This window comes from Oncorhynchus gorbuscha, linkage group LG03, assembly GCF_021184085.1.
Source record: "Oncorhynchus gorbuscha isolate QuinsamMale2020 ecotype Even-year linkage group LG03, OgorEven_v1.0, whole genome shotgun sequence".
Lineage (NCBI taxonomy): Eukaryota > Metazoa > Chordata > Actinopteri > Salmoniformes > Salmonidae > Oncorhynchus > Oncorhynchus gorbuscha.
Window position 1 is genome coordinate 70,363,007 of NC_060175.1, and position 26,903 is coordinate 70,389,909.

General features: G+C 42.2%; 1 protein-coding gene across 3 annotated transcripts; it reads left to right on the forward strand.

The window, feature by feature from the left end:
* The first annotated feature begins 5,775 nt into the window (after nt 1–5,775).
* Nucleotides 5,776–26,354, forward strand: LOC124031822 (TBC1 domain family member 25-like). 3 transcript variants are annotated; one of them, XM_046343527.1, is made up of 8 exons: nt 5,834–5,946; nt 8,342–8,350; nt 10,330–10,439; nt 18,703–18,857; nt 20,507–20,631; nt 20,754–20,945; nt 21,422–21,697; nt 24,508–26,354. In XM_046343527.1, the coding sequence occupies exons 3-8, from the start codon at nt 10,342–10,344 to the stop codon at nt 26,182–26,184; spliced, it is 2,523 nt and encodes an 840-aa protein (XP_046199483.1). In that variant the 5' UTR covers nt 5,834–5,946; nt 8,342–8,350; nt 10,330–10,341; the 3' UTR covers nt 26,185–26,354. The 3 variants fall into 3 exon arrangements, with proteins under 3 accessions (XP_046199481.1, XP_046199483.1, XP_046199482.1); XM_046343526.1 differs by having other exon boundaries at nt 5,839–5,946; nt 8,320–8,350; XM_046343525.1 differs by lacking the exon at nt 8,342–8,350 and having other exon boundaries at nt 5,776–5,946.
* The last annotated feature ends 549 nt before the right edge of the window (nt 26,355–26,903 follow it).

Here is a 26,903-nt window from a genome sequence, read left to right on the forward strand (position 1 = left end):
TACCACATCATATGGAGACAGAAACATAAACCTTTTACCTTATCAGTAGACATAATTTCAAGTGATTAAATCCTAACAATAGAAATTTTAAAAACTATTTAGGTATGAATTGAACTTTAACTAATTAAAATGAGTTGACTCTTCACATGGGATGATTTCACTGAACAACAAAAGGGAATAATGAATGATCCGCAATGATCCATCGTATCTCCCAAAAACGTTTTCAACATACATCTGTAAAATGATAGTCTAGAAACTAAAGCTTTGGTTGTCTTCCTCTCAGGCTTCCATGTATTCTCCCTGGACCTTCTCAATGTCCACCTCTTGAACATCAGACTCTGAGGCCTCATCTTCACTGTCACTCTCCAACCTTGTTGAGGATTGCTCATTGTCAGGCTCAAAAAAAAATGTATGTTTTGCCCAGATGGCCACCAATTTTTCAACCCTTGTATTGGTCAGCCTGTTGTGTGTTTTGGTGTGTGTGTTCCCAAACAAGGACCAGTTGCGCTCTGAGGTGGCTGATGTTGGTGGGATTTGGAGGATGATGGAGGCAACAGGGGGAAAGGGCCTCAGATCCACAAAGTTCCTTCCACAAGATGAGATATGTTTGCATGACTGCCATATTGCATCTCCATCCCGAAGCCCTTGCTTGGAAGTGTACTTCCTGTCTGAAGCCCATAAGAAGTCTTCACACTTTTTGATGTATTTCAGAACTGCAGTTTCCTCAACAGTGAAGTGAGCAGGGCAGTATGGATTTCTACTCTTACATCTACAAACAGAGTCTGAACATCAGACAGGGTGGCATTGTCTTCCTCAATCGATGCAATGGCCACTGCTATAGGTTTCAGGCTGCTTACTGCTCCCTCCCAAAAGACATTATCCAGGAGGATCCTCTTGATATGGCCATTTCTTGGAGAGACTCCTTCCCCTCCAGGAAACTGTCAAACATGATGACAACACCACCCCAACGGGTCTTGCTGGGCTGCTTCAATGTGGTGGTCTTATTCTTCTCACTTTGCTTGGTGAGGTAGATTGCTGCTATAACTTGATGACCCTTCACATACCTAACCATTTCATTGGCTCTCTTGTAGAGTGTATTCATTATTTTCAGTGCCATGATGTCCTCGAGGAGCAGATTCAATGCATGAGCAGCACAGCCAATGGGTGTGATGTGAGGGTAGGGCTCCTCCAGTTTAGACCAAGCAGCCGTCATGTTCACAGATGCCTTCTGTGATCCAAGGTCATTGATGACTGCTTTCAATGTAGGTGTGTCCAAACTTTTGACTGGTACTGTATGTGTTGTGATAATTGAGTTGTTTGCTCTAAGTTAGTTCATATGCATTGCGACCCTGATCTATAGGGTTAAGGTAGAGACAATAAGAAGACAGAGTGGCAGAATAAATTCAACCACACCTTTGTTTCATACAAAATCGGAGAGCATGTCCGGTGAAGTCCACAAAGCATATTGCATGTAACAAACCATTACATAACCTACAGCATGGTCAAGCAAGTTAATGTTTCCAACATTTTCAGACCACTAAACTATTGATTTAGAACCACAGAGAGTTACTGCAAGTTGCATAGAAAATAGGAGCTGCCTCCAATATTCCAGCACCATTTCGACTTAAACATTTCAATATCATCAAATCACCTATGCTTAGTCTAATACAATGACAACTAAAAGATAACAAAAACAATTTATTCCAATCAAAGCTAAATATGTGGCTGTCCATGGTTCTGATTTGTGAGCGTGCAAGTAGAAAAAAACATGTTGACTCAAGCTACTTGTAGGGAAATGTCAATGCCATCCTCCTCTTTCATGTTGACAAAAGAGTATATCACTCTGTCATACAGTACAAACTTTTTTTGTTGTCCTAAACTACCTGGCAAAATTATTGCTCGCTAGCCTAACTTCCTTTCAAGGGAAACATTAGCTAGCATGAGCCTTCTAGCCTACATCTAGCTACATATTGAACTTCCATCCTCTCTCAGACCAGGGCCACAATGTATGAACTCATGGTGGGATCAGAATTGCTGTTATAATCATTGGCCAGCACGGAGAATTAAGTAAAACTACAAGTCCAAATCCCCATCGCCATTCATGGCTAATTTAGGAAAGGGACAAGTTTAGCTAGCTAACCACCGGAGGACAACATCACAACGAGATGCATAATGAGTTTCTATCAATGACGTATACAATCTAGGTGATGTGATTGGAGTGAAGCCAAATCAAAACTGGCTTCCCTTGACACTTTTTTTTGGGTGCGCCAGGACCATTCAAAGTTGAGCTAACTCAGTTTAGCTCAACACTGATTGGCTACCATTTTGTGAAAGTTTTTTTAATCAAGGGAGGCCAAATGCTTACAGGCTTCCCTTGCATTCAATGCTATGGGTGGCAACAATCTAATACTCATTTGGACCAGACAGCATTAGATAGATGGCCAACACATACAGAGACGAATAGAGCTGTTTTGCTCTTTTGGATGCTTTCTCCGGTGACATTCATTCATCCTTTAGTGAATTTAAGGGAAATGTTGAAACAGAAAAAAAGATATACATATATATATATATATACATACAAACACACACCCACCCACTGCCTTTGACAGGTATTTAGACATTGTATTTAGACTTTCTCCACATTTTGTTAGGTTACAGTCCTATTCTAAAAAAATATATATATATATTTTAAATCCGTAAACATGGGTACCCTCATAGATATCATGCTAACTAACTCACCCTCCAAATACACCTCTGCTGTTTTCAACCAAGATCTCAACGATCACTGCCTCATTGCCTGCACCCGTAATGGGTCTGCGAGCAAACAACCACCCCTCATCACTGTCAAACGCTCCCTAAAACACTTCTGCGAGCAGGCCTTTCTAATCGACCTGGCCGGGGTATCCTGGAATGACATTGACCTCATCCCAACAGTAGAGGATGCCTGGTTATTCTTTAAAAGTGCCTTCCTCACCATCTTAAATAGGCATGCCCCATTCAAAAAATGTAGAACCAGGAATAGATGTAGCCCTTGGTTCACTCCAGACCTGTCTGCCCTTGACTAGTATAAAAACATCCTGTGGCGTTCTGCATTAGCATCGAATAGCCCCCGTGATATGAAACTTTTCAGGGAAGTTAGGAACCAATATACACAGGCAGTTAGGAAAGCTAAGGCTAGCTTTTTTAAACAGAAACTTGCATCCTGCAGTACAAACTCAAAAAAGTTCTGGGACACTGTCCATGGAGAATAAGAGCACCTCCTCCCAGATACCCACTGCTCTGAGGCTAGGAAACACGGTTACAACCGAGAAATCCACTATAATTGAGAAGCATTTTGCTACGGCTGGCCATGCTTTCCACCTGGCAACCCCTACCCCGGTCAACTGCCCGGCACCCTCCACAGCAACCCGCCCAAGTGGTGGTGGGGGACCACTTTTCCTTCACCCATATCCAGATAGTTGATGTTCTGAAAGAGCTGCAAAATCTGGAACCCTACAAATCAGCCGGGCTAGACAATCTGGACCCTCTCTTTCTAAAGTGATCTGCCGAAATTGTTGCAACCCCTATTACTAGACTGTTCAACCTCTTTTTCGTATCGTCTGAGATTCTCAAAGATTGGAAAGCTGCCGCGGTCATCCCCCTCTTCAAAGGGGGAGACACTCTAGACCAAAACTGCTACAGACCTATATATATCTTACCCTGCATCTCTAAGGTCTTCGAAAGCCAAGTTAACAAACAGATTACTGACCATTTGAATCACATCGTACCTTCTCCGCTATGCAATCTGGTTTCCGAGCTGGTCATGGGTGCACCTCAGCCACGCTCAAGGTCCTTAACGATATCATAACCGCCATCGATAAGAGACATTACTGTGCAGCTGTATTCATCGACCTGGCCAAGGCTTTCGACTCTGTCAATCACCACATTCTTATTGGCAGACTCAACAGCCTTGGTTTCTCAAATGATTGCCTCGCCTGGTTCACCAACTACTTCTCTGATAGAGCTCAGTGCGTCAAATCGGAGCCACGCTCTTGCTGCTGGTGATTCCCTGGTCGACCTCTACGCAGACGACACCATTCTGTATACTTTTGGCCCTTCTTTGGACACTGTGTTAACTAGCCTCCAGACGAGCTTCAATGCCATACAACTCTTCTTCCGTGGCCTCCAACTGCTCTTAAATGCAAATAAAACTAAATGCATGATATTCAACCGATCATTGCCCGCACCTGCCCGCCCATCCTGCATCACTACTCTGGACGGCTCTGACTTAGAATACTTGGATAACTACAAATACCTAGGTGTCTGGCTAGACTGCAAGCTCTCCTTCCAGACTCACATTAAGCATCTCCAATCAAAAATTAAACCTAGAATCGGCTTCCTATTTCGCAAACAAAGCTTCCTTCACTCATGCTGCCAAACATACCCTCGTAAAACTGACCATCCTACCGATCCTTGACTTTGGCGATGTCATCTATAAAATAGCCTCCAACACTCTACTCAGCAAACTGGATGTAGTCTATCACAGTGCCATCCGTTTTGCCACCAAAGCCCCATACACTACTCACCACTGCAACCAATACGCTCTCGATGGCTGGCCCTCGCGTCATAGTCGTCGCCAAACCCACTGGCTACAGGTTATCTACAAGTCTCTGCTAGGTAAAGCTCCGCCCTATCTCAGCTCGCTGGTCACCATAGCAGCACCCACTCGTAGCACGCGCTCCAGCAGGTATATCTCACCGGTCACCCCCAAAGCCTATTTCCTCCTTTGGTCGCCATTCCTTCCAGTTCTCTGCTGCCACTGACTGGAACGAACTGCAAAAATCACTGAATCTGGAGATTCCCATCTCCCTCACTAGCTTTAAGAACCAGCTGTCAGAGCAGCTCACGGCACCTGTTCATAGCCCATCTATCTACCTCATCCCCATACTGTATTTATTTATTTTGCTCCTTTTGCACCACAGTATCTCTATTTGCACATCCATCTTTTGCACATCTACCATTCCAGTGTTTAATTGCCATATTGTAATTACTTCGCCACCATGGCCTATTTATTGCCTTATTTGACCTAATTTGCACTCACTGTATATAGACTTTGTTTGCTTTTTTTCTACTGTATTATTAACTGTATGTTTTGTTCATTCCATGTGTAACTCTGTGTTGTTGTATGTGTCGAACTGCTATGCTTTATCTTGGCCAGGTCGCAGTTGCAAATTAGAACTTGTTTTCAACTAGCCTACCTGGTTAAATAAAGGTGAGAAAAAAAAGAAGAAAAAAAAAGAAATATATATATATATATTTAAAAAAAAAAGTTTTCCAATCTAATTTAAAATGTAATTGATCGCAATCATGTCACACTAACCGTGACCATATAATAATGATATACATTGTAGATTCCAACTAATTGTCATACCGAAGTAAAATACTAGTGATTAAACATTCCTCTGCATGCAACAACCACAAAAAAAGATTCAGAAGCATCACTAAAGATGTAATATGTATGAGCGTCATATCCTGATTTCCATTCGTAAAAGTTGAAACTTCAATAATTTTTGGCAATATTAAAAGTCCCCATTTGTGACCAAGAAAGGTATTTTGACAAATATTTGAGTAAATCTGTACATGATCTGTTTTCTGGTACTCAAAACATGTAAACGAAAATAAGAATTGATAATTTGACAAATTAGCTTCGGTGAAGTTCTGCAAATGTTTGAGAAGCGCTTTTATTTTGAAAGCTGATTCCCGTCAAACAGGAAATAGATATCTTATTCTCGCATATTTACAGGTCTGGACAAAGCGTCAACGGAAAAATACGGGTCGGCGCGATAGTTTTCGTTTTACAAATGGCTATAATATAAAAAAAACATTGGATACAACTGTCGTGTGTTCAGTAAACTCCTAAACATGACAACTGAGGAGGAGAGGGGCGTAGTGCGTGTCAAAGTCAAGGTGAGGAATATGTGAATGATGGAATAGCAGCGGCTAGCTAGTTGGTGTACCCTTGCGTATTTTGCCAGGTATCACATTTCCAGATAGTAAGCAAGCTATTGTCATGACTGTGGCCGACCTATTTGAGCCATTTCACATGACATTTGCGGTAGCTTGTAGCTAGCCTGCTTTGATGTTGGAACTGTTAAACTATCCACATCATCTGCCTAGTCCAGACCAGTGCTTTGTTGTTTTTAGCATTGAGCCTACAGTTGCTAACGTCTATAGTAATGAGCAAAGTGTACAGTATGGCGTTTTGAAGACAAGAAGGAACTGGGGGGGGTCTAATCGTGACCTCAGGTATCTTCAGGTCGGAAAGTCGGAGCTCAAGAACGATTGCACGAGTTTCCGACTCGAAACATTTTTCCTGTCGAGCTCGTTTTCCCCCTGAGTTCCCAGTTGTCTTGAACGCCGCATTATTCCAATGTAATCTATCAACCCTGTTGGATCTTCTGACTATAAAAAGTAAATCTTTGATTTAAGACAAATAAAGCTAGCTAAACAGATCAGGAATATTCGGTGATTGACAATGGTCTTACTTGCTGATGTGATGCGTTGTGGTCATACACTAGAAAAATAATAGAAAGCAGAATTGTGAGTCAACCGAGTTTAGCATGTCTTGACACAGTTCTCTAGTAGGTTAATTGTGTTATTCCAAATAATTAATTCAGTGATTCAGAGACAGAACCCCACAGTAACGTGACAGGGTAATATAACTTTAGCTAAATGGTTTTTGGTACTACCTAAGTAAACATCACCACTCCAGGGGTGTATTCATTACGCCGATTCTGTTTTCAAAAAGTTTAGTCTGTTGGAAAACGGTTTGTTGCAAAACTTTCGCAAACGGAAAACACAAACCAGAGTTCGGCTTAATGTATTCGTTATTCGGTTTCGTTGCTTAATGTTCTCTCTGTTGCAAAACGTTTTGCAACGGAAGCCGTTTACTCCCAACTGTAATCGTTTTGCAACGATTTTTTTGGGGACAAATTGTTCCTTTTGTCCTGGTGGGAAAGGGCAGTGTGGAGTGCGATTCATTGGACAATAGTGTCTTGTTTCGCACTCCATTTTCGCATAGGAGATTTGAGACACTTGAAATAAGGGCTGTGTTACGTGTAGGCTTACCCTTGTGTCTCTCGGACAAGGTCACTTTTATCAATATGTTTGGCTTTATTTACTCTCAGATTCGAATGCTAATTAGCATCAAAGTAGACCTCATGCAAAACTAAAAATCCCTGAAAGCTCCTGCACGTCATCTCTAGCTGACACACAATACCCCATAATGACAAAGCAAAAACTTTTTTTTGCAATTTTTTGCATATATACACTACGGTTCAAAAGTTTGGGGTCACATAGAAATGTCCTTGTTTTTGAAAGAAAAGCTTTTTTCTTTGTACATTAAAATAACATCAAATTGATCAGAAATACAGTGTAGACATTGTTAATGTTGTAAATGACTATTGTAGCGGGAAAGGGTTGATTTTTTAAAAATGGAATACATAGGTGTACAGATACCCATTATCAGCATCCATCACTCCTGTGTTCCAATGGCATGTTGTTAGCTAATCCAGGTTTATAATTTTAAAAGACTAATTGATCATTAGAAAATCATTTTGCAATTATGTTAGCACAGCTGAAAACTGTTGTTGATTTAAAGAAGCAATAAAATTGGCCTTCTTTAGACTAGTTGAGTATTTGCAGTATCAGCATTTGTGGGTTCGATTACAGGATCAAAATGTCCAGAAACAAATAACTTTTGTTCTGAAACTCGTCAGTCTATTCTTGTAATGAGAAATTAAACATCTCTGAAGCACTCCACCAGAGCAGCACTGCCCCCTCAAGATTCTGAGCCTTCTTGGCAGGGTTGGTCCTGCAAAGCCAAAGCCCCCTAAAGGGAGAGCATAATATACAAGGAAATTCTCAAAGCTGCTAATGAGAACCTTGATGACCTTGTACCTTGCCGGTGGGGTGCCCCCACCCAGGCAGTGGCAGTGCTGGCAACACTAGGTGTAGTAACTAGAGGTCGACCAATTTAATCAGAATGGCTGATTTTAATTAGGGCCGATTTCAAGTTTTCATAACAATCGGAAATCGGTATTTTTGGGCACCGATTTGCCTTTTAAAATTTAAAATACTTTTTATTTAACTAGGCAAGTCAGTTAAGAACACATTCTTATTTTCAATGAAGGCCTAGGAATGGTGGGTTAACTGCCTTGTTCAGGGGCAGAATGACAGATTTTCACCTTGTCAGCTCAGGGGATGCAATCTTGCAACCTTACAGTTAACTAGTCCAACGCAATAACGACCTGCCTCTCTCTCGTTTCACTCCACACGGAGCCTGCCTGTTACACGAATGCAGTAAGCCAAGGTAAGTTGCTAGCTAGCATTAAACTTATCTTATAAAAAAAACAATCAATCATAATCACTAGTTAACTACACATGGTTGATGATATTACTAGATATTATCTAGTGTCCTGCGTTGCATATAATCTGACTGAGCATACAAGTATCTAAGTGTTTGACTGAGCGGTGGTAGGCAGAAGCAGGCGTGTAAAGATGGATTCAAACAGCACTTTCGGGCGTTTTGCTAGCAGCTCCTTGGTGTGCGTCAATCATTGCACTGTTTATGACTTCAAGTCTATCAACTCCCGAGATGAGGCTGGTGTAACCGAAGTGAAATGGCTAGCTAATTAGCGTGCTCTAATAGCGTTTCAAACGTCACTCGCTCTGAGCCTTCTAGTAGTTCCCCTTGCTCTGCATGGGTAACGCTGCTTCGATGGTGGTTGTTGTCGTTGTGTTGCTGGTTCGAGCCCAGGGAGGAGCGAGGGGTCACAGGTACAGGAATGGCTGAAGAATTGCAACATTTGCCTAGAACTAAGCTGCAGATAGCAATACAGGGTGATTTGAAAAGCCATAGTCAATCAATAATATCATTATTTTAGCAAAAATGTTTTTTAAATTTACAATCTGTAGAAGCTATGAGAATAAAAAGGTTCAGTACTTTTGTGGCGCATCACAGCACAGTTGAAAAATATATGGCAAATAGAAATCCTAAATGGATGTTTAGAGATAGACTGGAGAGGTTGAATGGAGCTGAAAGGTGGGAATAAACAATAAGATAACCAATATAAAACATATGGGATCTGTAAAATGTATAGGTTCAGAAATGGTGAAATATCACAGTTAGAAATCAAACTGGATGGACATCAGAAATAGAGGAAGGGCTAAAAACAAACAAAATATAACTATTGTCAAATAGATTGTCTGTAAGATGTGTAAACTGAAGGTAGAAGCCTAAGTGTAAGGGGTGCATAGAATGCAATTCTTTAAATAAAAAAAACTATGCATTCCAACTCCCACTGACAACTCTATGACAGGGACAGGTACACAGTAAGCCATAAATAATTATTTATGAATGTATCGAGTGGTAATGCAGGTTTGGAAGTCGCTAACTTTGTACTCTATAGGAAAACAGTGGATTAGCCGGTGCAATTTGACAGATCACATAGAATAACGTTTTTTATCAAACTACGGATTGCAGCACCCAAAGAAAAGAGTTTACCGACTCGATGTAGGCCAAGTCGGAGGTCTACTCATCGCATTTCGACTCCATTGAGAATTTTATGATGTAAGCTAGTGACACGTCACCTAGTAAGTTAAAAGTGGTTGTTTCTGCTGTCTTGTGGCACACACAGCCTACGCCTTATTTGGTATACAACCCATTCATTGTACAAAATAAAAAGATTGTATAAGGTCAGTCTGCCATGCATTACATTCACATTTTGTTGTTGCCTTTTGGTTTTAGACTGGTAGACTGGGTTCTAAACTGAGAATTTAGTTACAATACATTTCTAAACTATCAGTCTGAAAGCCAGGCTAGCCTTTTGATTGGAAAGTAAGAATGACATTGATTCAGTCACATGATTTTGGAGATGATTTGTGGACTACAGGAAAAAGAGGACCAGTTTGTATTGCCCCCCCCCTCCCTTGACACCACTGCTAATCTCTGTTGTCATCTATACATAGTCACTTTAATAACTCTACCTACATATGCTACCTCAACTAACTGATGCCCCCGCACATTGACTCTGTATCGGTAACCCCCCCCTGTGTATAATCTCGCCATTTTTTTTTTTTTACTGCTGCTCTTTAATTACTTGTTACTTTTCTCTTATTCTTATCCATATTTTTTGGGGAACTGCGTTGTTGGTTAGGGGCTCATAAGTAAGCATTTCACTGTACGGTGTATTCGGCCTATGTGACTAATAAAATATGATTTACAGATGTTATAAAATGTGCCTACAATTAATGGTTACATTGTTTGTGATTGTTTCTCACCTACCTCAGAAGTGGGAGGGGATGCTGCCAGTGGAGCTCCGCTCGTTTGCTGTGGATCCTCAGATAACATCACTAGAGGTGCTACAGCACATCCTCATCCGAGCCTTTGAGTTAAATGGGTGAGGAGCATCAACATCATAATGTCTACAGTGTTGTTGATTGACATGGAAAGCAGAATATCGGAGGTGCATAAGTGGGCAGCCCCAGGCATCACAGTGCTTGCTGCGTTACTACAGATCCTGATTCAGTACCAAGCTGTGTCGCAGCAGGCCACGAACGGGGAAACCCATGAGGCGACGCACAATTTCCCCAGCGCCGTTCGGGTTAGGGGAGGGTTTGGCTGGCCGTGATGTCCTTGTCCCTAGGGCTAGTCGTTATGGCCAAAATATTATATCACAGTATTCTTTTTAAATTGTACGGTATGATGGTATTTGATGGTATTTTTAGTTTTTGAATAATAAAAGTTCTACATTTGCTTTATGAGTAGTGAGTGATCGTAGGGTGGCAACACAGGCATTCTAAGTGATTTCAATAAGTCTTTCTCCATTCTGTTTGTTTTAAACTGTTCAATTCAACTTCAACCAAACAATTTTCAGCACTTATCATTTCAGCATTTCCTGCACTCAATTGCAGTGGTGGAAAAAGTACCCAATTTGTTATACTTGAGTCATTTTCTATTATGGTATCTTCCCTTTTACTCAAGTGAAAGTCACCCAGTAAAATACTACTTGAGTAAAAGTATTTGGTTTTAAATATATTTAAGTATCAAAAGTAAATGTAATTGATGTACTTAATTATCAAGTATAAATAATTTAAATTTCCTTATATTAAGCAAACCAGATGGTACCATTAAAATATATATATATTTTAAATTTACAGATAGCCAGGGGCACACTCCAACACTCAGACATAATTTACATACAAAGCATTTGTGTTTAGTGAGTCCTCCAGATCAGAGGCAGTAAATGACCAGGGATGTTCTCTTGACAAGTGCATTTGACCATTTGCCTGGTCTGCTAAGCATTCAAAATGTAACGAGTACTTTTTGGTGTCAGGGAAAATGTATGGAGTAAAAAGTATTTTCTTTAGGAATGTAGTGACAAATTAAGTAGTACTTGAAAGTATTTCTACTTAAGTACTTTACACCACTGCTCAATTTAGATCATTTCCACACTGCCACGTAGGGCTGCATGATATGGGCAAACAATCCAAGACGTATTTTTAACCAAATGTTGTAATTACGATTTGACTTGCGAATCAGAGCAAAACTGTTGGAATCATAGAAATAGAATGACTATTCTATAGTTAGAATATAATAGTGGGCACTTTGATTACAGTGTTTGAGATGACAACTAATTAAAATGCCAGGGAGGAGTTATTGTGACAGGGTAGGAACTTAAGTGTTTCCTAGGGGACCCTTGGCTACAAGTAAAAGCAGGAAGTAAAAACCAATATGTGCTGTGATTTGTTGATTCAACTCAACTGTTATTACAAAGAGTCAGAGGTTCTCTTAACTTACAGTATTCTAATTCCTCATTTGAATTAATATTCTACAATACCGCTGTCAGGTTCTAAATGAACGAGGGATGCATGATATTTCGGTGAACATATTGGACTCGGCCGATATTAGCTAAAAATGCCAACATCGGTATCGGCCCGATGTCTTTAACGCCCATGTGCAAAACCGATGTCAAAGCTGACAAGCACTACAGATGCAACACAGCCATCCTAACCCAGCCTACAATGTCTGCTGTGTGGACCGAACAGTCAACAAGTCGAGCAGTCATTTGAAAGACATTTTCAGCCAGACAACTCAAAGGCAAAATCCATTAACGCCAAGATAATGGAATTCATTGCCCTTGACAATCAACCGTTCTCTGTCGTGGGTGATGTTGGCTTTCGCCGACTGGTCGAGCACCGGTACATATATTGCACCAATACAACCAGCCTGAAAACAATGACCAGTAGAAACTGCAGTAATTTTTATTATTCTTAGCAATGATTTAGGAATCCTTGTGAGTACGTATTGTTGTCCGCCTATTGAAATTGAACTTTAGTTCATGAGAATAAATGGCTAGACAGCAACTTAACCCTGTTGCCCAAAGCTAACGTCATAAGCAGTCAGCTAGCTTCATCTGGCTAGTGACGCTCGACCGGACTGGGTTATGTGTTGTGAAGCTAGCCACAATAAGGATTAGACACAATACTGGAATATGCAGTTTGCCTTCAAAATAAAAGTTCCTCTTTTGAAAGTGATTCAGACTAGATAATGTTAAACAAGGTTGAAATGTGAAGCAATGAAATGGTGTATCAGTCTTCTCGGTGACACCCACAGAACCCAACTGTGAAGAGTTTACACAAATATTAGCATTGTAGCTCTTATCTCGTGACTGTGTGAAATCACCTCCCCAGTCAGCCTATTGTGTGTGTGTGTCTGTGTTAACATTCATATTGCACTGTACAGCTTTACCTAACACGGAACCCAAACCGGCTATGTGCGTGCGCCATCGCGCATAAATTTATTTTGTCCCCTTACACCAAAGGCGATCACTACACGCAGGTTAAAATATCAAAACAAACTCTGATTCTTTTGGGGACAGGTCAAAAAGCATTAAACATGTATGGCAATTTAGCTAGTTAGCTTGCACTTGCTAGCTAATTTGTCCTGAGATATAAACATTGCACAAATGCACAAGGTCCTCTACTCCAACAATTAATCCACACACAAAACGGCCAACCAAATCGTTTCTAGTCATCTCTCCTCCTTCCAGGCTTTTTCATCTTTATACTTATATGGTGATTGGCATCTACACTTTCATAGTATTACCACGACAACCGGCAAAACATTTAGTCTTTCAATCACGCACGTGGGTATAACCAATGGAGATAGCACGTGGGTACCTGTTTCTAAATACCAATGAGGAGACGGGAGAGGCAGGACTTGCAGTGCGATCTGTGTCAGAAATAGGAATGACTTCTATTTTAGCCCTTGGCAACGCAGACGCTCGCGAGCAGTGTGGGTACAATAATTGAATAACATGGATTTCTAAATTTATTTTGCGATGCAGGTGAAGTGTCCGGTCTGGTCAGCATGTAAGGATTGGGGATCAATGAAATGGGGTATCAGTCTACTCAATACCCAAGAGATTTTTTCCCAACATCCTCCTTTGAGTTATCAGACTTAATCATCCACGCAGTATTGTTTTTCCTCGGGAATAGTGTTCAATACACACAGGTTGATAATAAATGTGGCTCAATTGAGTTGTTTCAAAAGAGCTACTACAGTAATGTTCTCTGCGTGTCACTGAGTAGACTTGATACCTCATGTCATTGATCCACAATCCATAGGTAAGGCTGTACAGTGAAATAAGTATGCCCCCAATGCAATTCTAAAGTATAATATACATCCAGTGTGATTTCAACAGATTTGTGAAATTATTGTATTTTTTTTTTTATATAACATTCCAACCCCGTTTACCATGATCTATTCAATTATGGCATAATTCTACTATTTGTATTAATTTGCATCACTGTCAATAACATACTTTTATTTTGAAGGCTAACCGCAAACTCCACTTGTGGCTAATCCTTATTGTGGTTATCTTAACATAGATGGGTCCGACCACTATTAATCAAATAAGAACTGTCTTATAAATTAGGGTTATTTTAGGGTTACAACTAGCTATGTAGTTAGCTACTGAAACAGATTGTCATTTTACTACATTTTTTGGAAGAACATTGTTTGCATCCAGCTTTTATTATTTTTTTAATTACCAGCACTGTAGGTGCGCGAGACAACTTTACCAGCATCATAGCATACGTATCGATGAATCGTGACATATGAAAAACGAGTGGTAGTGTAATGACTATGTAGAAAATTAACGCATTAAATTATGTGACATGCAGTCATATTCAGGTCCTGTATTATTTGACACGCAAAGACCCCTAACAGCGTTCCATAGTATCAGAAGTCCTGTTTGAGAATTAAACGACTGAACAACGGAACAGCACAGCAAGTAAGTTAAATTGTTTTTAAAAGGTTTTACTGGTAATGGGGACATACAGTACTATGCAGGAGTTTTAGGCAAGTGTGAAAAAATGCTGTAAAGTAAGAATGCTTTCAAAATAGACATGTTAAAAGATTATATTTATCAATTAACTATATGCAAAGTGAGTGAACAGAAGAACAAACAAATTCATATTTGGTGTGACCACTCTTTACCTTCAAAACAGCATCAAATTCTTCTAGGTACACTTGCACACAATTTTTGAATGAACTCTGCAGATAGGTTGGCCCAAACATCTTGGAGAACCACAGTTCTGTGGATTTAAGCAGCCTCGGGTGCTTCTCTCTCCATGTAATCCCAGACAGACTTGTTGTTGATCAGGGTTCTGTGGGGGCCAAATCTTCACTTCCAGGACTACTCCTTCTTTATGCTGAAGATCGTTCTTAATGACTTTCGCTGTATGTTTTGGGGTCGTTGTCAATTCAATTCTTGCAGGTACACTTGCACAAAGTCTGAGATGATGTAGGCATATAGTCAGGTGTATGATTGACCAATTATACCAAACAGGTGCTAATGATCATCAATAAGGATTTTGTAACACAATCATTAACCGAAACCAAAACAGCTGTTTAGGAGGAATAAAACTGGGTGATGAACAGCCAAACTCGACTAACAAGGTGAGGTTGCTGAAGACAGTTTACTGGCAAGTCATATACCATGGCAAGACTGAGCACAGCAACAAGACACAAGGTAGTTATACTGCATTAGTAAGGTCTCTCCCAGGCAGAAATGTCAAGGCAGACAGGGGATTCCCGATGTGCTGTCCAAGCTCCTGAAGAAGCACAAAGAAACGGGCAACGTTGAGGACCGTAGACGCAGTGGTCGGCCATGGAAACTTACGGCAGCAGATGAAAGACACATCATGCTTACTTCCCTTCACAATCTGAAGCTGTCCAGCAGTGCCGCCATCTCAGAATTGGCAGAAAATAGTGGGACCCTGGTACACCCATCTACTGTCTGGAGAAGTCTGGTCAGAAGTGGCCGTCATGGAAGACTTGCAGCCAAAAAGCAATACCTCCGACGTGGAAACGAGGCCAAGCGACTCAACTGTATATAGAAACACAGGAACTGGGGTGAAGTAAAATTTCAGCAGGTGCTCTGGACTGATGAGTCAAAATGTGAAATATTTGGCTGTAGCAGAAGGCAGTTTGTTCACTGAAGGGCTGGAGAGTGGTACACAAATGAGTGTCTGCGCGCAACAGTGAAGCATGGTGGAGGTTCCTTGGGGCTGCATTTCTGCAAATGGAGTTGGGGATTTGGTCATAATGAATGGTCTCAATGCTGAGAAAGAAATACAGGCAGATACTTATCCATCATGCAATACCATCAGGGTATCTGATTGGCCCAAAATTTATTCTGTAGCATGATAACGACCCCAAACATACAGTTCTTAATGCCTTTTTGCTATCTTCAGCGTAAAGAAGAACAAGGAGTCCTGGAAGTGATGGTGTGGCCCCCACGGAGCCCTGATCTCAACCTCACCGAGTGTCTGGGATTACACGAAGAGAGCGAAGCACCTGATGCTGTCTTTAATCCACAGGAAAAACTGTGGTTAGTTCTCCAAGATGTGGGCGAACCTACCTGCCAAGTTCCTTCCAAAAACTGTGTGCAAGTGTACCAAGAAGAATTTGATGCTGTTTTGAAGGCAAAGGGTGGTCACACTAAATATTGATTTGATATAGATTTTTCTTCTGTTCACTCACTTTGCATTTAGTAAATTGATAAATATAATCTATTAACGTGTCTATTTTTTTCCTTACCAGCATTTTTTCACACCTGCCTAAAACGTGTACACAGTACTGAATGTAAATGCCAACAAAATAATTTTGTGTGTGTAACTAACTTTTCAAGTCAAGTAAGAACAAATTCTTATTTACAATCACGGCCTACCCCGGCAAAACCCGGGCCACGCTGGGCCAATTGTGCAACGTTAAACAGCCTGGATTCGAACCAGGGACTGTAGTAACGCCTCTTGCACTGAGCTGCAGTGCCTTAGACTGCTGTGTGTGAACTATTTAACTGTACTAGAATGCTTAAGGCCACTAAAAGGTTAAATATCAATGGCAAGGAAAATATTGGATATCGATATCGTGCATCACTAAAATTAACCTTTATAAAATTTCACGGACAATTAGTTTAGACCAAGTTTATTCACCCATTGGGTCAATACAGCTGCATAAGACAAGACATTCACAGAAGCACAGCTATTTAACCCTTTCTCCTATTCTAAGTCTCCTACACATCTGAATAGTCAATGCATTCTGTTGCTTGACAGAACCTTAGTGATATCTGTTCTTTCTCACTTCATCTGATCTGACCTCTGCCCCTAAGTGTTCACTCCCCCCCCCAACTCACGGCTGTCATGTTGACTCGTACCAGACTCTTTTCCTCCCATAGGTTCCCTGATGGCTAACAATAACATATCCGGACACAATGTTAACCTTATTACATTCCCCTCTCTCCCTCCGTGACATGAAGAAGTATATTTAATATTTTCAGAACTCAATACCATAGAAATGATTGCATCACAATACCAGGCAGCCATTGCGAGTGTACCCATGAGTTTACCAGTCAAATTACCAGGGTTTGGGGTTACAAGCCCATTCTATTCATTGTTTGCCTCAACACCTTGCTTGTTTCAGCAAGGAGCAACAGAGTTTCAAGTTAAACCATGTAATTGTAGAAATGGACTCAACTGTGCAAATTCTGGGCGTTTTTTGTTTTATTTTATGGTCTTCATCCAATGAACCATCCATGATCCCAATTTTAGCTCCAAGATGCCGGCTTTTTGAAAGGCCGTAACAGTAGATTGTGCTGATTTTATTGGTGCGTTGCCGTAGTTTAAACACTTCATGGATAATGCTAAAACGATGAAAACATATCTGAATTGCACCATCTTCATGCAACTTCGACCATTCTGCAGAAAATATTAAAGTATTGTTGTGGGAGAAAGTTTTGCCTACAGTAAAGTTAAAAAAGAAATGATGAAGAGGGAAATGCATAGCATTCGGAAAGTGTTCAGACCCGTTCCATTTTTCCACATTTTGTTATGTTACAGCCTTATTCTAAAATGGATTAAATACACATTTTCCCTCATCATTCTACAGACAATAACCCATAATGACAAAGAGAAAACAGGTTTGTATTTATTTTTGCAAATGTATGTAAATGTAAAAATAAACATTCCTTATTTTACATAAGTATTCAGACCCTTGGCTATGAGACACTGAATTGAGCTCTGGTGCATTCTGATTCCATCGATCATCCTTGAGATGTTTCTACAGTCCACCAGTGGCCCTCCATCATTCATAAATGGAATAAAGTTGGAACCATCATGACTCTTCCTAGAGCTGGCCACCCGGCCAAACTGAGCCGTCGGGAGGGAAAAGGGCCTTGGTAAGTGAGGTGACCAAGAACCCAATGGTCACTCTGACAGAGCTCCAGAGTTCCTCTGTGGAGATGGAAGAACCTTCCAGAAGGACAACCCACTCTGCATCACCCCAACAATCAGGCCTTTACGGTAGTGGCCAGACGGAAGACACTCCTCAGTACAAGATTCTCTGGGTTGAGGAAACCAAGGTTGAACTCTTTGACCTGAATGCCTAGCGTCACGTCTGAAGGAAACCTGGCACCATTCCTACGGTGAATCATGGTAGTGGCAGCATCATGCTGTGGGGATGTTTTTCAACGGCAGGGACTGGGAGACTAATCAGGATTGAGGCAAAGATGAACGGAGCGAAGTACAGCGATATCATTGATGAAAACCTGCTCCAGAGTGCCCAGGACCTCAAACTGGGTTGACTCTTCACTTTCAAACAGGACAGCAATCCTTAGCACACAAAAGACGTCCATGAGTGGCCCAGCCAGAGCCCGGACTTGAACCCGATCGAACATCTCTGGAGAGACCTAAAAATAGCTGTGCCCTTACGCTCCCCATCCAACCTGACCGAGCTTGAGAGGATCTGCAAAGAAGAATGGGAGAAACTCCCCAAATACAGGTGTACCAAGCTTGTAGCGTTATACCCAACAAGACTTGAGGCTGTAATCGCTGCCAAATGTGCTTCAACAAAGTACTGAGTCAAGGGTCTGAGTACTTAAATGTGATATTTCAGTTTATTTTTAATACGTTTGCAAAAATGTCAACTTGTTTTGCTTTGTCATTATGGAGTATTCTGTTTTAGAATAAGGCTTGAATGTAACAAAATGTGGATTGTCAAGGGGTCTGAATACTTCCCGAATTCGCTGTATATGGGATGCCTTGGATTGGAATGCTTTCTAGAATAGATATCACTTTTTTTTCTTGTTTCCTACTTAGCAAACGCAATTTTGGCATAAGTTACCTGTCCCAGGACCGTGGAGGTGTGGAAGTGTATCTCTCTCTCCTTTCTGACTGGGATTTAGAAGCTGCTTTTGTCAGTGCAGCTAAACCTTATCTACAGCTCAAGATGGACATGAATCTCTCCGAAGACAGTAAGCAGACGTTCACTTGTATAACCATTTTAGGTCATTTAGTGAAAGCTAATCTCTGTTTATTTTTATCTCTGTTTGTGTTCCTTTGGGTCACCACTTTAAGAACTAGTTCAGTCGATGATTTGGTGTGTGTGTGTGATTTCAGTATTCGCCTTATTGCGCTGTATATTTTTGGGGGATATGTGTTAAATTATGCTGAACAAAAATCTTCATGATTTTTCATGAGCTGAAATAAGATTCCATAAATCTTCCATATGCACAAAAAGCTTATTGCTCTCAAATTCTGGGCACAGATTTGTTTACATCCCTATTAGTGAACATTTCTCCTCTGCCAAGATAATCCTTCCACCTGACAGGTGTGGCATATCAAGAAACTGATTAAACAGCATGATCATTAGGTGCACCTTGTGCTGGGGACTCAAATGTGCAATTTTGTCACACAACACACTGCTACAGATGTCTCAAGTTTTGAGGGAGCATGCGTTTGGCATGCTGACTGCAGGAATATCCACTAGAGCTGTTGCCAATAATAAGCCGTCTCCAATGTTGTTTTAGAGAATTTAGCAGTACGTCCAACTGGCCTCACAACTGTAGACCACGTGTAACCACGCCAACCCAGGACCTCCACATCCGGCTCTTCACCTGTGGGATCGTCTGAAACCAGCCAGCTGGACAGCTAATGAAACTGAGGGTTTGCACAACCAAATAATTTCTGCATAACTGTCAAACTGTCTCGGGGAAGCTCATCCGTCTGTCTGCCATCTGCCTGGTACAGTTGAAACCAGGATTCATCAGTGAAGAGCACACTTCTCCAGCAATCCAGTGGCCATCGAAGGAGAGCAATTGCCCACAAGTCAGTTACAATGCTGAATTGCAGTCCGGTCAAGACCCTGGTGAGGACGATGTTGTGTTGGCGAGCGGTTTGCTGATGTGAATGTTGGGTAATGTTATGCGTTGGCATAAGCTACGGACAACGAACACTTGCATTTTTATCGATGGCAGTTTTAATGCACAGATACAGTGACGAGATCCTCTGAGGCCCATTTTGGTGGCATTCATCCACTACCATCACCTCGTGTTTCAGCATGTTAATGCACAATTCCATGCCGCAAGGAACTGTACATAATTACTGGAAGTTGAACATCTTCCATGTCCTGCATGCTCACCAGACATGTGAGCATGTTTGGGATGCTCTGGATCAACGTGTACAGCAGCGTGTTCCAGTTCACTCCAATATCCAGCAACTTCGCACAGCCATTGAAGAGGAGTCAGACAACCGGCCACAATCAACAGCCTGAATAACTCTATGAAGGAGATGTCGCGCTGCATGAGGAAAATGGTGGTCACACCAGATACTGACTTGTTTTCTGATCCACACCCCTTTTAAAAAAACAACATTTTTTTAAGGTATTTGTGACCAACAAATACATATCTGTTTTCCCAGTCATGTGACATCCATAGATTGGGGCCTAATTTATTTAAATTGACTGATTTTAAATATAAACTAACTAAAATCTTTGCATTTGTCGTTTGTACAGAGCATCTGTTCCCTGTTAACTTTTTTTGTATTTTAATTGTGGGCCACTCCTTCATACAGTTCCATTGATTGATCACCCCCCCCCCCCCCCCCACTTTCTTATTCCCTTAAGGTCCCGTTATGGAAGACTGGGACATAATAAGCCCCAAAGATGTGATTGGTTCTGACCAGCTTCCTGGGGATAGGAGGTCGTTGGCTGCTGCCGCCCTTCCCTTCACACAGTCCCTGCTCTCACAGGTTACTGATGATGCTCTCACTCTTCACCCTGTCAGACACATTTTTTACCAGCCAGTGCTGCCTTGAGTTTGTGTTTGCTTACAATGACCCACTTGGGATTCAATCTCTGTCTCTGTGTTCAGATGATGGGTCGAACGCTGTCTAGAGTACAGCAGGCCTTGAGCTGGTCGTATGGGGAGGAGGTGAAGCCTTTCAAGCCCCCTCTGAGCGATGCAGAGTTCCACAGTTACCTCAACGGCCAGGGGCAGCTGTCCCGGCCAGAGGAACTGAGGCTACGTATCTATCATGGTGGGGTGGAGCCCTCTCTACGCAAGGTAATTGTAAATTCACTGCGAGAGTTCAACCGCAAGTCTGCTACAAATATAATTGAAATTGCTTAAATATCAAATCACATGGGGCTGAATCCTAACTTGAGTGTGTGTATCTTAAACTTTCCCCTATCCCTGCAATGATGTCAATGGGAGATTTGCGCAAACATTTGAGTTGCGATTGAGAAGGGCTTATGGTCTCCAATACATTGACGGGAAGTGTTTACTTATGCTCTTTGGATGTTAATAATTTTCCAAAATGTGGTTTAGATGTGGGAATAGAGCATTTGGGTGTATCCTTGTTGTACTTTGGAATCTAAACATCAGACTATCTATATAGGTCATTCAATGTGGAACAAGAACAAATGGCACAAAGAAATGCCATTTGGTGGTAGGAGAACTATAGTTTTATATTACTGTGTTGTATGAACGCAATGACTTTAGAGATCCTGTATCTCAAAAACCATTACCTCTGTGCCCAGGTTGTCTGGCGATACCTCCTGAACGTGTACCCCGATGGGCTGACCGGTCAGGAGAGAATGGACTACATGAAGGGCAAGACTAGGGAGTATGACCAACTGAAGGGGGAGTGGTCAGCGAGGGCCAGTCCAGAGGACCTGGAGTTCATCAGGGGCAATGTACTGAAGGACGTCCTGAGGACCGACCGGGCCCATCCCTATTACGCTGGCTCCGAGGACAGCCCCCACCTCACTGCTCTCACCGACCTGCTCACCACCTTTGCCATTACACATCCACAGGTGTGGGGATTTATCTTATTTTTTTGCATTCTTTTTAAATTCCTTGACATGCAGACATGCTAAGGGGTGTGGTGTTAAGTTCAGTGAACAACATCATGGTTTGCGTTTTTAACACCACAATTATACACTGTCGTGCTCGACAAAGAGTAAATACATCCCTCCTGACCTTGTATCGAAGGCTTAGCTTGACAATCTCCTAATGTCATAACTTTTTAGTTTTTCCCATTCATCAAATGGATGTTGCCCATGGCTCTGTTTGGATGCTGGAATTCTATTAAGAGTGGACGAACGTGCGCAAGTATCCTACGGGAGACTTTAGAATTCTGATCAGATAAAAACACTAAGTGGTTGTGTTTATGTTGCATATAAAAGACCATGCATTTTATAAGTTAAAACGTCAGGTTCTAAGTGCATGAGGAATAGCTTCTCGGATCGTGGAGGAAGCAGAGTGTGCATTAAGCTTTCCTGAATAACTGGGCCTGCTGGAAGCATATGTGGCCACATTATTATAGGACGACTTGGGAGAATGATGAACAGACAGCACGTCTCGGTATCAGAAGAAAAAATACTGCCAGGCTGGCCTGCTACTGTGCCTTTCTTGTCCTATAAGGCTTTGGCTCGTGAGACTCCTTTTGAAATAAAACTTAATCACCAAAGCGTTATTAAATTATCAAGTTTGGCAGCAGCAAAACAGTGAGCAGACACCTCTTTTGATCTATGCATTGTGCATTATTTTAGCCAGCTCATTAGTACTATTTTGGACGTGCTTAAATCCCCCTCCATATATGCCCATCATGAAACGAGAGGACCTGAGCCCTAGAACCATGCCCCAGGACTACCTGACATGATGACTCCTTGCTGTCCCCAGTCCACCTGGCCATGCTGCTGCTCCAGTTTCAACTGGCCTGGGCCCTAGGACCATGTCCCAGGACTACCTGACATGAAGACTCCTTGCTGTCCCCAGTCCACCTGGCCATGCTCCTGCTCCAGTTTCAACTGTTCTGCCTTACTATTATTCAACCATGCTGGTCATTTATGAACATTTGAACATCTTGGCCACGTTCTGTTATAATCTCCACCCGGCACAGCCAGAAGAGGACTGGCCACCCCACATATGCTCTCTCTAATTCTCTCTTTCTTTCTCTCTCTCGGAGGACCTGAGCCCTAGGACCGTGCCCCAGGACTACCTGACATGATGGCTCCTTGCTGTCCCCAGTCCATCTGACTGTGCTGCTGCTCCAGTTTCAACTGTTCTGCCTTATTATTATTTGACCATGCTGGTCATTTATGAACATTTGAACATCTTGGTCATGTTCTGTTATAATCTCTACCCGGCACAGCCAGAAGAGGACTGGCCACCCCACATAGCCCGGTTCCTCTCTAGGTTTCTTCCTAGGTTTTGGCCTTTCTAGGGAGTTTTTCCTAGCCACCGTGCTTTTACACCTGCATTGTTTGCTGTTTGGGGTTTTAGGCTGGGTTTCTGTACAGCACTTTGAGATATCAGCTGATGTACGAAGGGCTATATAAATAAATTTGATTTGATTTGAGATGATGCCAGTTCAGTGACTTTTTTTAAAATATTTTTTTTAGAAACATTTCATTTGCTTTAATGTAATAGCTGCTCGTTTTCTGTTTCACTTGATTAAAAACCAAGCCCTCAGTAGGCTAACCTAACCCTACTATAACAGTCTGGTTCAACAGCAATATGTCTCGGGGTGTGTCTTTTTTTTAACCTGGCATTGCAGCCAAGTAGCCTATCCACAAAAGGTGTTTAAATGGTCCATTCCTGAGAGTGCCTTGAATTGAAAATATACTGCACATTCTAAAACATGCCTACCTGCATACTTCATTTTGCTTCAAGTGTCCATCCTCGTTTCCAAAGAGTGCCTCTCATCTGGGTTACCAAAGACTCGTTCCTCCAAATGTATTTAAATGATTCAGTCCTATAACCTGTCGAGTAGACCCACCGCTGATCCAAATGGTTGCCTTTGATAGATGCAGTTAATAACACCGTTATTCAAATTACATTCAGTGCACTTTACAGCATAGAGTAGAATTTTGTACTTATGCAAACAATAATGCTATTATTCAATGCATTTTGCTGTTGGAGGATAATTGTATTGTCCCTTAACAAGTTCAATAGGGGAGCTTTTTGAGCAGCGTGTGTATCATGTTCTTTCATGCACATTGACGGCACCTGGCCTCCACTGCCTATCAGCTATTCCTCTTTGTTCTTGTGGATTTATATTGAAAATTGGTGCAGCTTTGAATGATTTGGTGTGGTATTATTACTGGTTAGCCGATTTACAGATCTGGGCAAACAATCCACCTACCACTAATGTCATCTGGGTATTATGTTTAGCGTTGGCGATCTAGCTAATGTGTTTTGAGTTTCCACTTATTCAGGTGGTGAAATAGCCACAAATAAATTAGCATATGATATTAATGCACATAAAGATGTTGGAAAATTAACCTCTATTGAACAAAATACAATTCTGGAGACTTATTTTAACAGTACAATATAAGAAAAATATCCTAATTGTCAACACAATTTATGACAATCACTGGGTTAGGTTGCACATCAAAATATCTTGAATCATGCATTCCTGCATGGACATGTTTAGATGAAACCACTTATTTCTTGAATATCATCTCACTAGTCTACTTACACCTCGTAATCATTCACAGTGCTTTATTAAAGCTGGGCTTGTGTCATCAACTAAAAGTTAGTGGCACCAGGGAGAAATGTTTGTCTGTAGCGCTGTATATTTTTGCTGGGTTTAATTTATCTTAACTTCTTTGTTTCATAGGTGTCGTACTGCCAAGGCATGAGTGATATTGCTTCTCCGATACTTGCCGTCATGGACAATGAGGCACATGCATTCATCTGTTTCTGTGGCATCATGAAACGCCTAGAGGGAAACTTCCGTCCGGATGGCCATTTCATGTCCATCAAGTTCCAGCATCTGAAGCTGCTACTGCAGTACTCAGACCCCGAGTTCTACTGTTATTTGGTGTCCCGTGGAGCTGATGACCTCTTCTTCTGTTACCGCTGGCTGCTCTTGGAACTCAAACGGGAGTTTGCCTTCGACGATGCCCTGAGGATGCTGGAGGTCACCTGGAGCTCCCTGCCCCCTGACCCTCCCGAAACAGAAGTGGAGCTTCTTGGGCCGCCGCTAGAAACAGACCAAACCATAGTGACATGTGAGAGTGGTGTTGAAAAGAGGCCCGCCATTACAGGGGATGATGGAAATGAAGGGGAGCTGAAAGAGAAGCAGCGGAGACGACACATGTTGAGGCCCTCAAGAGAGGAGGCAGATGGGGGGAGAAAGATCAAAATGGAGGATAGAGAGAGGGAGGACAGAGGAGCCAGAAGCGAAGGTGAGGGGGACTTTGACATGCCTGATGTGGGAAAGGAGAAGGCTCACAACAACATGCCTGTTCCTTCCTTCGAGAAGCAGAACAGCTTTGGCGAGTTCAAATACTACAGTGCACGGAACAAAGACAGCTTTGATTTCGAGCAGACAGACCCACCAGTGGGTCCTGTTGAGATGGAAGCCGCCTCACACCCATGGGAGAGGGCGCCTCTTATAAAGGACATGAACAAATCTTCCAGCCCAGATACAGAGGCGAGGAGCTCCCCAAATGGACAAATAGCCTCTCCGGTCTCCTCGTTTCCTCCTGGTCTGCCAAACTGGAAGAACGTTTCCTCTCTGTCTCCAGGCTCCACTCCCTCCCCTTCAAGTTGGAGAGGTGCCTCTCCGGCCCCCCCTTCACCAAAGTTCACCTCTCCCATTTTACCCAACGGAAGGATGGCGGTGCCGAATGGAACCGGAGCCAACTCACCTGCTACCCCCACAGGGAGGTCCTTAGTTTCCTCTCCGCTGTTGTCTCGAGCGTTGCTCTCCTCGCCAATTTTGTCCTTTGGAAGAGCTCTTCCTTCGCTGCCCGTTGGACCGGTGAACAAGTCCTTTTCTAGTAACCTTCAATCTCCTTGCAGCAGAGCTTTCAGCACTGCGCCTCACACTCCAAATTCAACCAAACCAGAGAATACCACCACCAAACCTTGTTCCCTGCCACCTCCTCAAGAGTTTGGCAAAGGAAATCCTTTCATGTTGTTCCTGTGCCTGTCGATCTTGCTGGAGCATCGGGACCACATCATAAAGAACGGCTTTGATTACAACGAGCTGGCTATGCACTTTGACCGCCTTGTTCGGCGACACAATCTGGGCAGGGTGCTGCAGCGCGCTAAGGCCTTGTTTGCAGACTACCTGCAGAGTGAGGTATGGGACTCAGAGGAAGGGGATGAGGTCAGCTCGGATTCGCCCACCACAGTCACTGCTGCTCTGTATTCCCCGCCCCCTTCTGCCACCAGGCTTCTTTTTACCCCTTTGTCATCCCCACAACCATCCTCCCCAAACTCCACCTATAACCTGGCTGACACCATACCTTCCCCGTCACCTGTCTCCCTCTCGCCATCCTCTTGACTTCTGTCACTATATCCTCAACACACTTGCATTACACAGATATCAAATGTTGTGTGTTTTTTTTATTTCACCTTTATTTAACCAGGTAGGCCAGTTGAGAACAAGTTCTCATTTACACCTGCAACCTGGCCAAGATCAAGCAAAGCAGTGTGACACAAACAAGAACAGAGTCACACAAGGAATAAACAAACGTACAGTCAATAACACAATAGAAAAGTCTATATATAGTGTGCAAATGAAGTAAGATTAGGGAGGTAAGGCAATAAATAGGCCATAGTGGTGAAATAATTACAATTCAGCAATTAAACACTGGAGTGATAGAGCAGAAGATGAATGTGCAAGTAGAGATACTGGGGTGCAAAGGGAGCAACAACAAAAATTAACAATATGGAGATTAGGTAGTTGGGTGGGCTATTTACAGATGAGCTGCATATAGGTGCAATGATCTGGAAGCTGCTCTGACAGCTGACGCTTTAAGTTAGGAAGGGAGATAAGTGTTTCCAGCTTCAGTGATTTTTGCAATTCGTTCCAGTCATTGGCAGCAGAGAACTGGAAGGAAAGCCGGCCAAAGGTGGTGTTGGCTTTGGGATGACCAGTGAGATATAGCTGCTGGAGCGTGTGCTACGGGTGGGTGTTGTTATGGTGAACAGTGAGCTGAGATAAGGCGGAGCTTAACCTAGCAAAGACTTATAGATGACCTGGAGCCAGTGGGTTTAGTG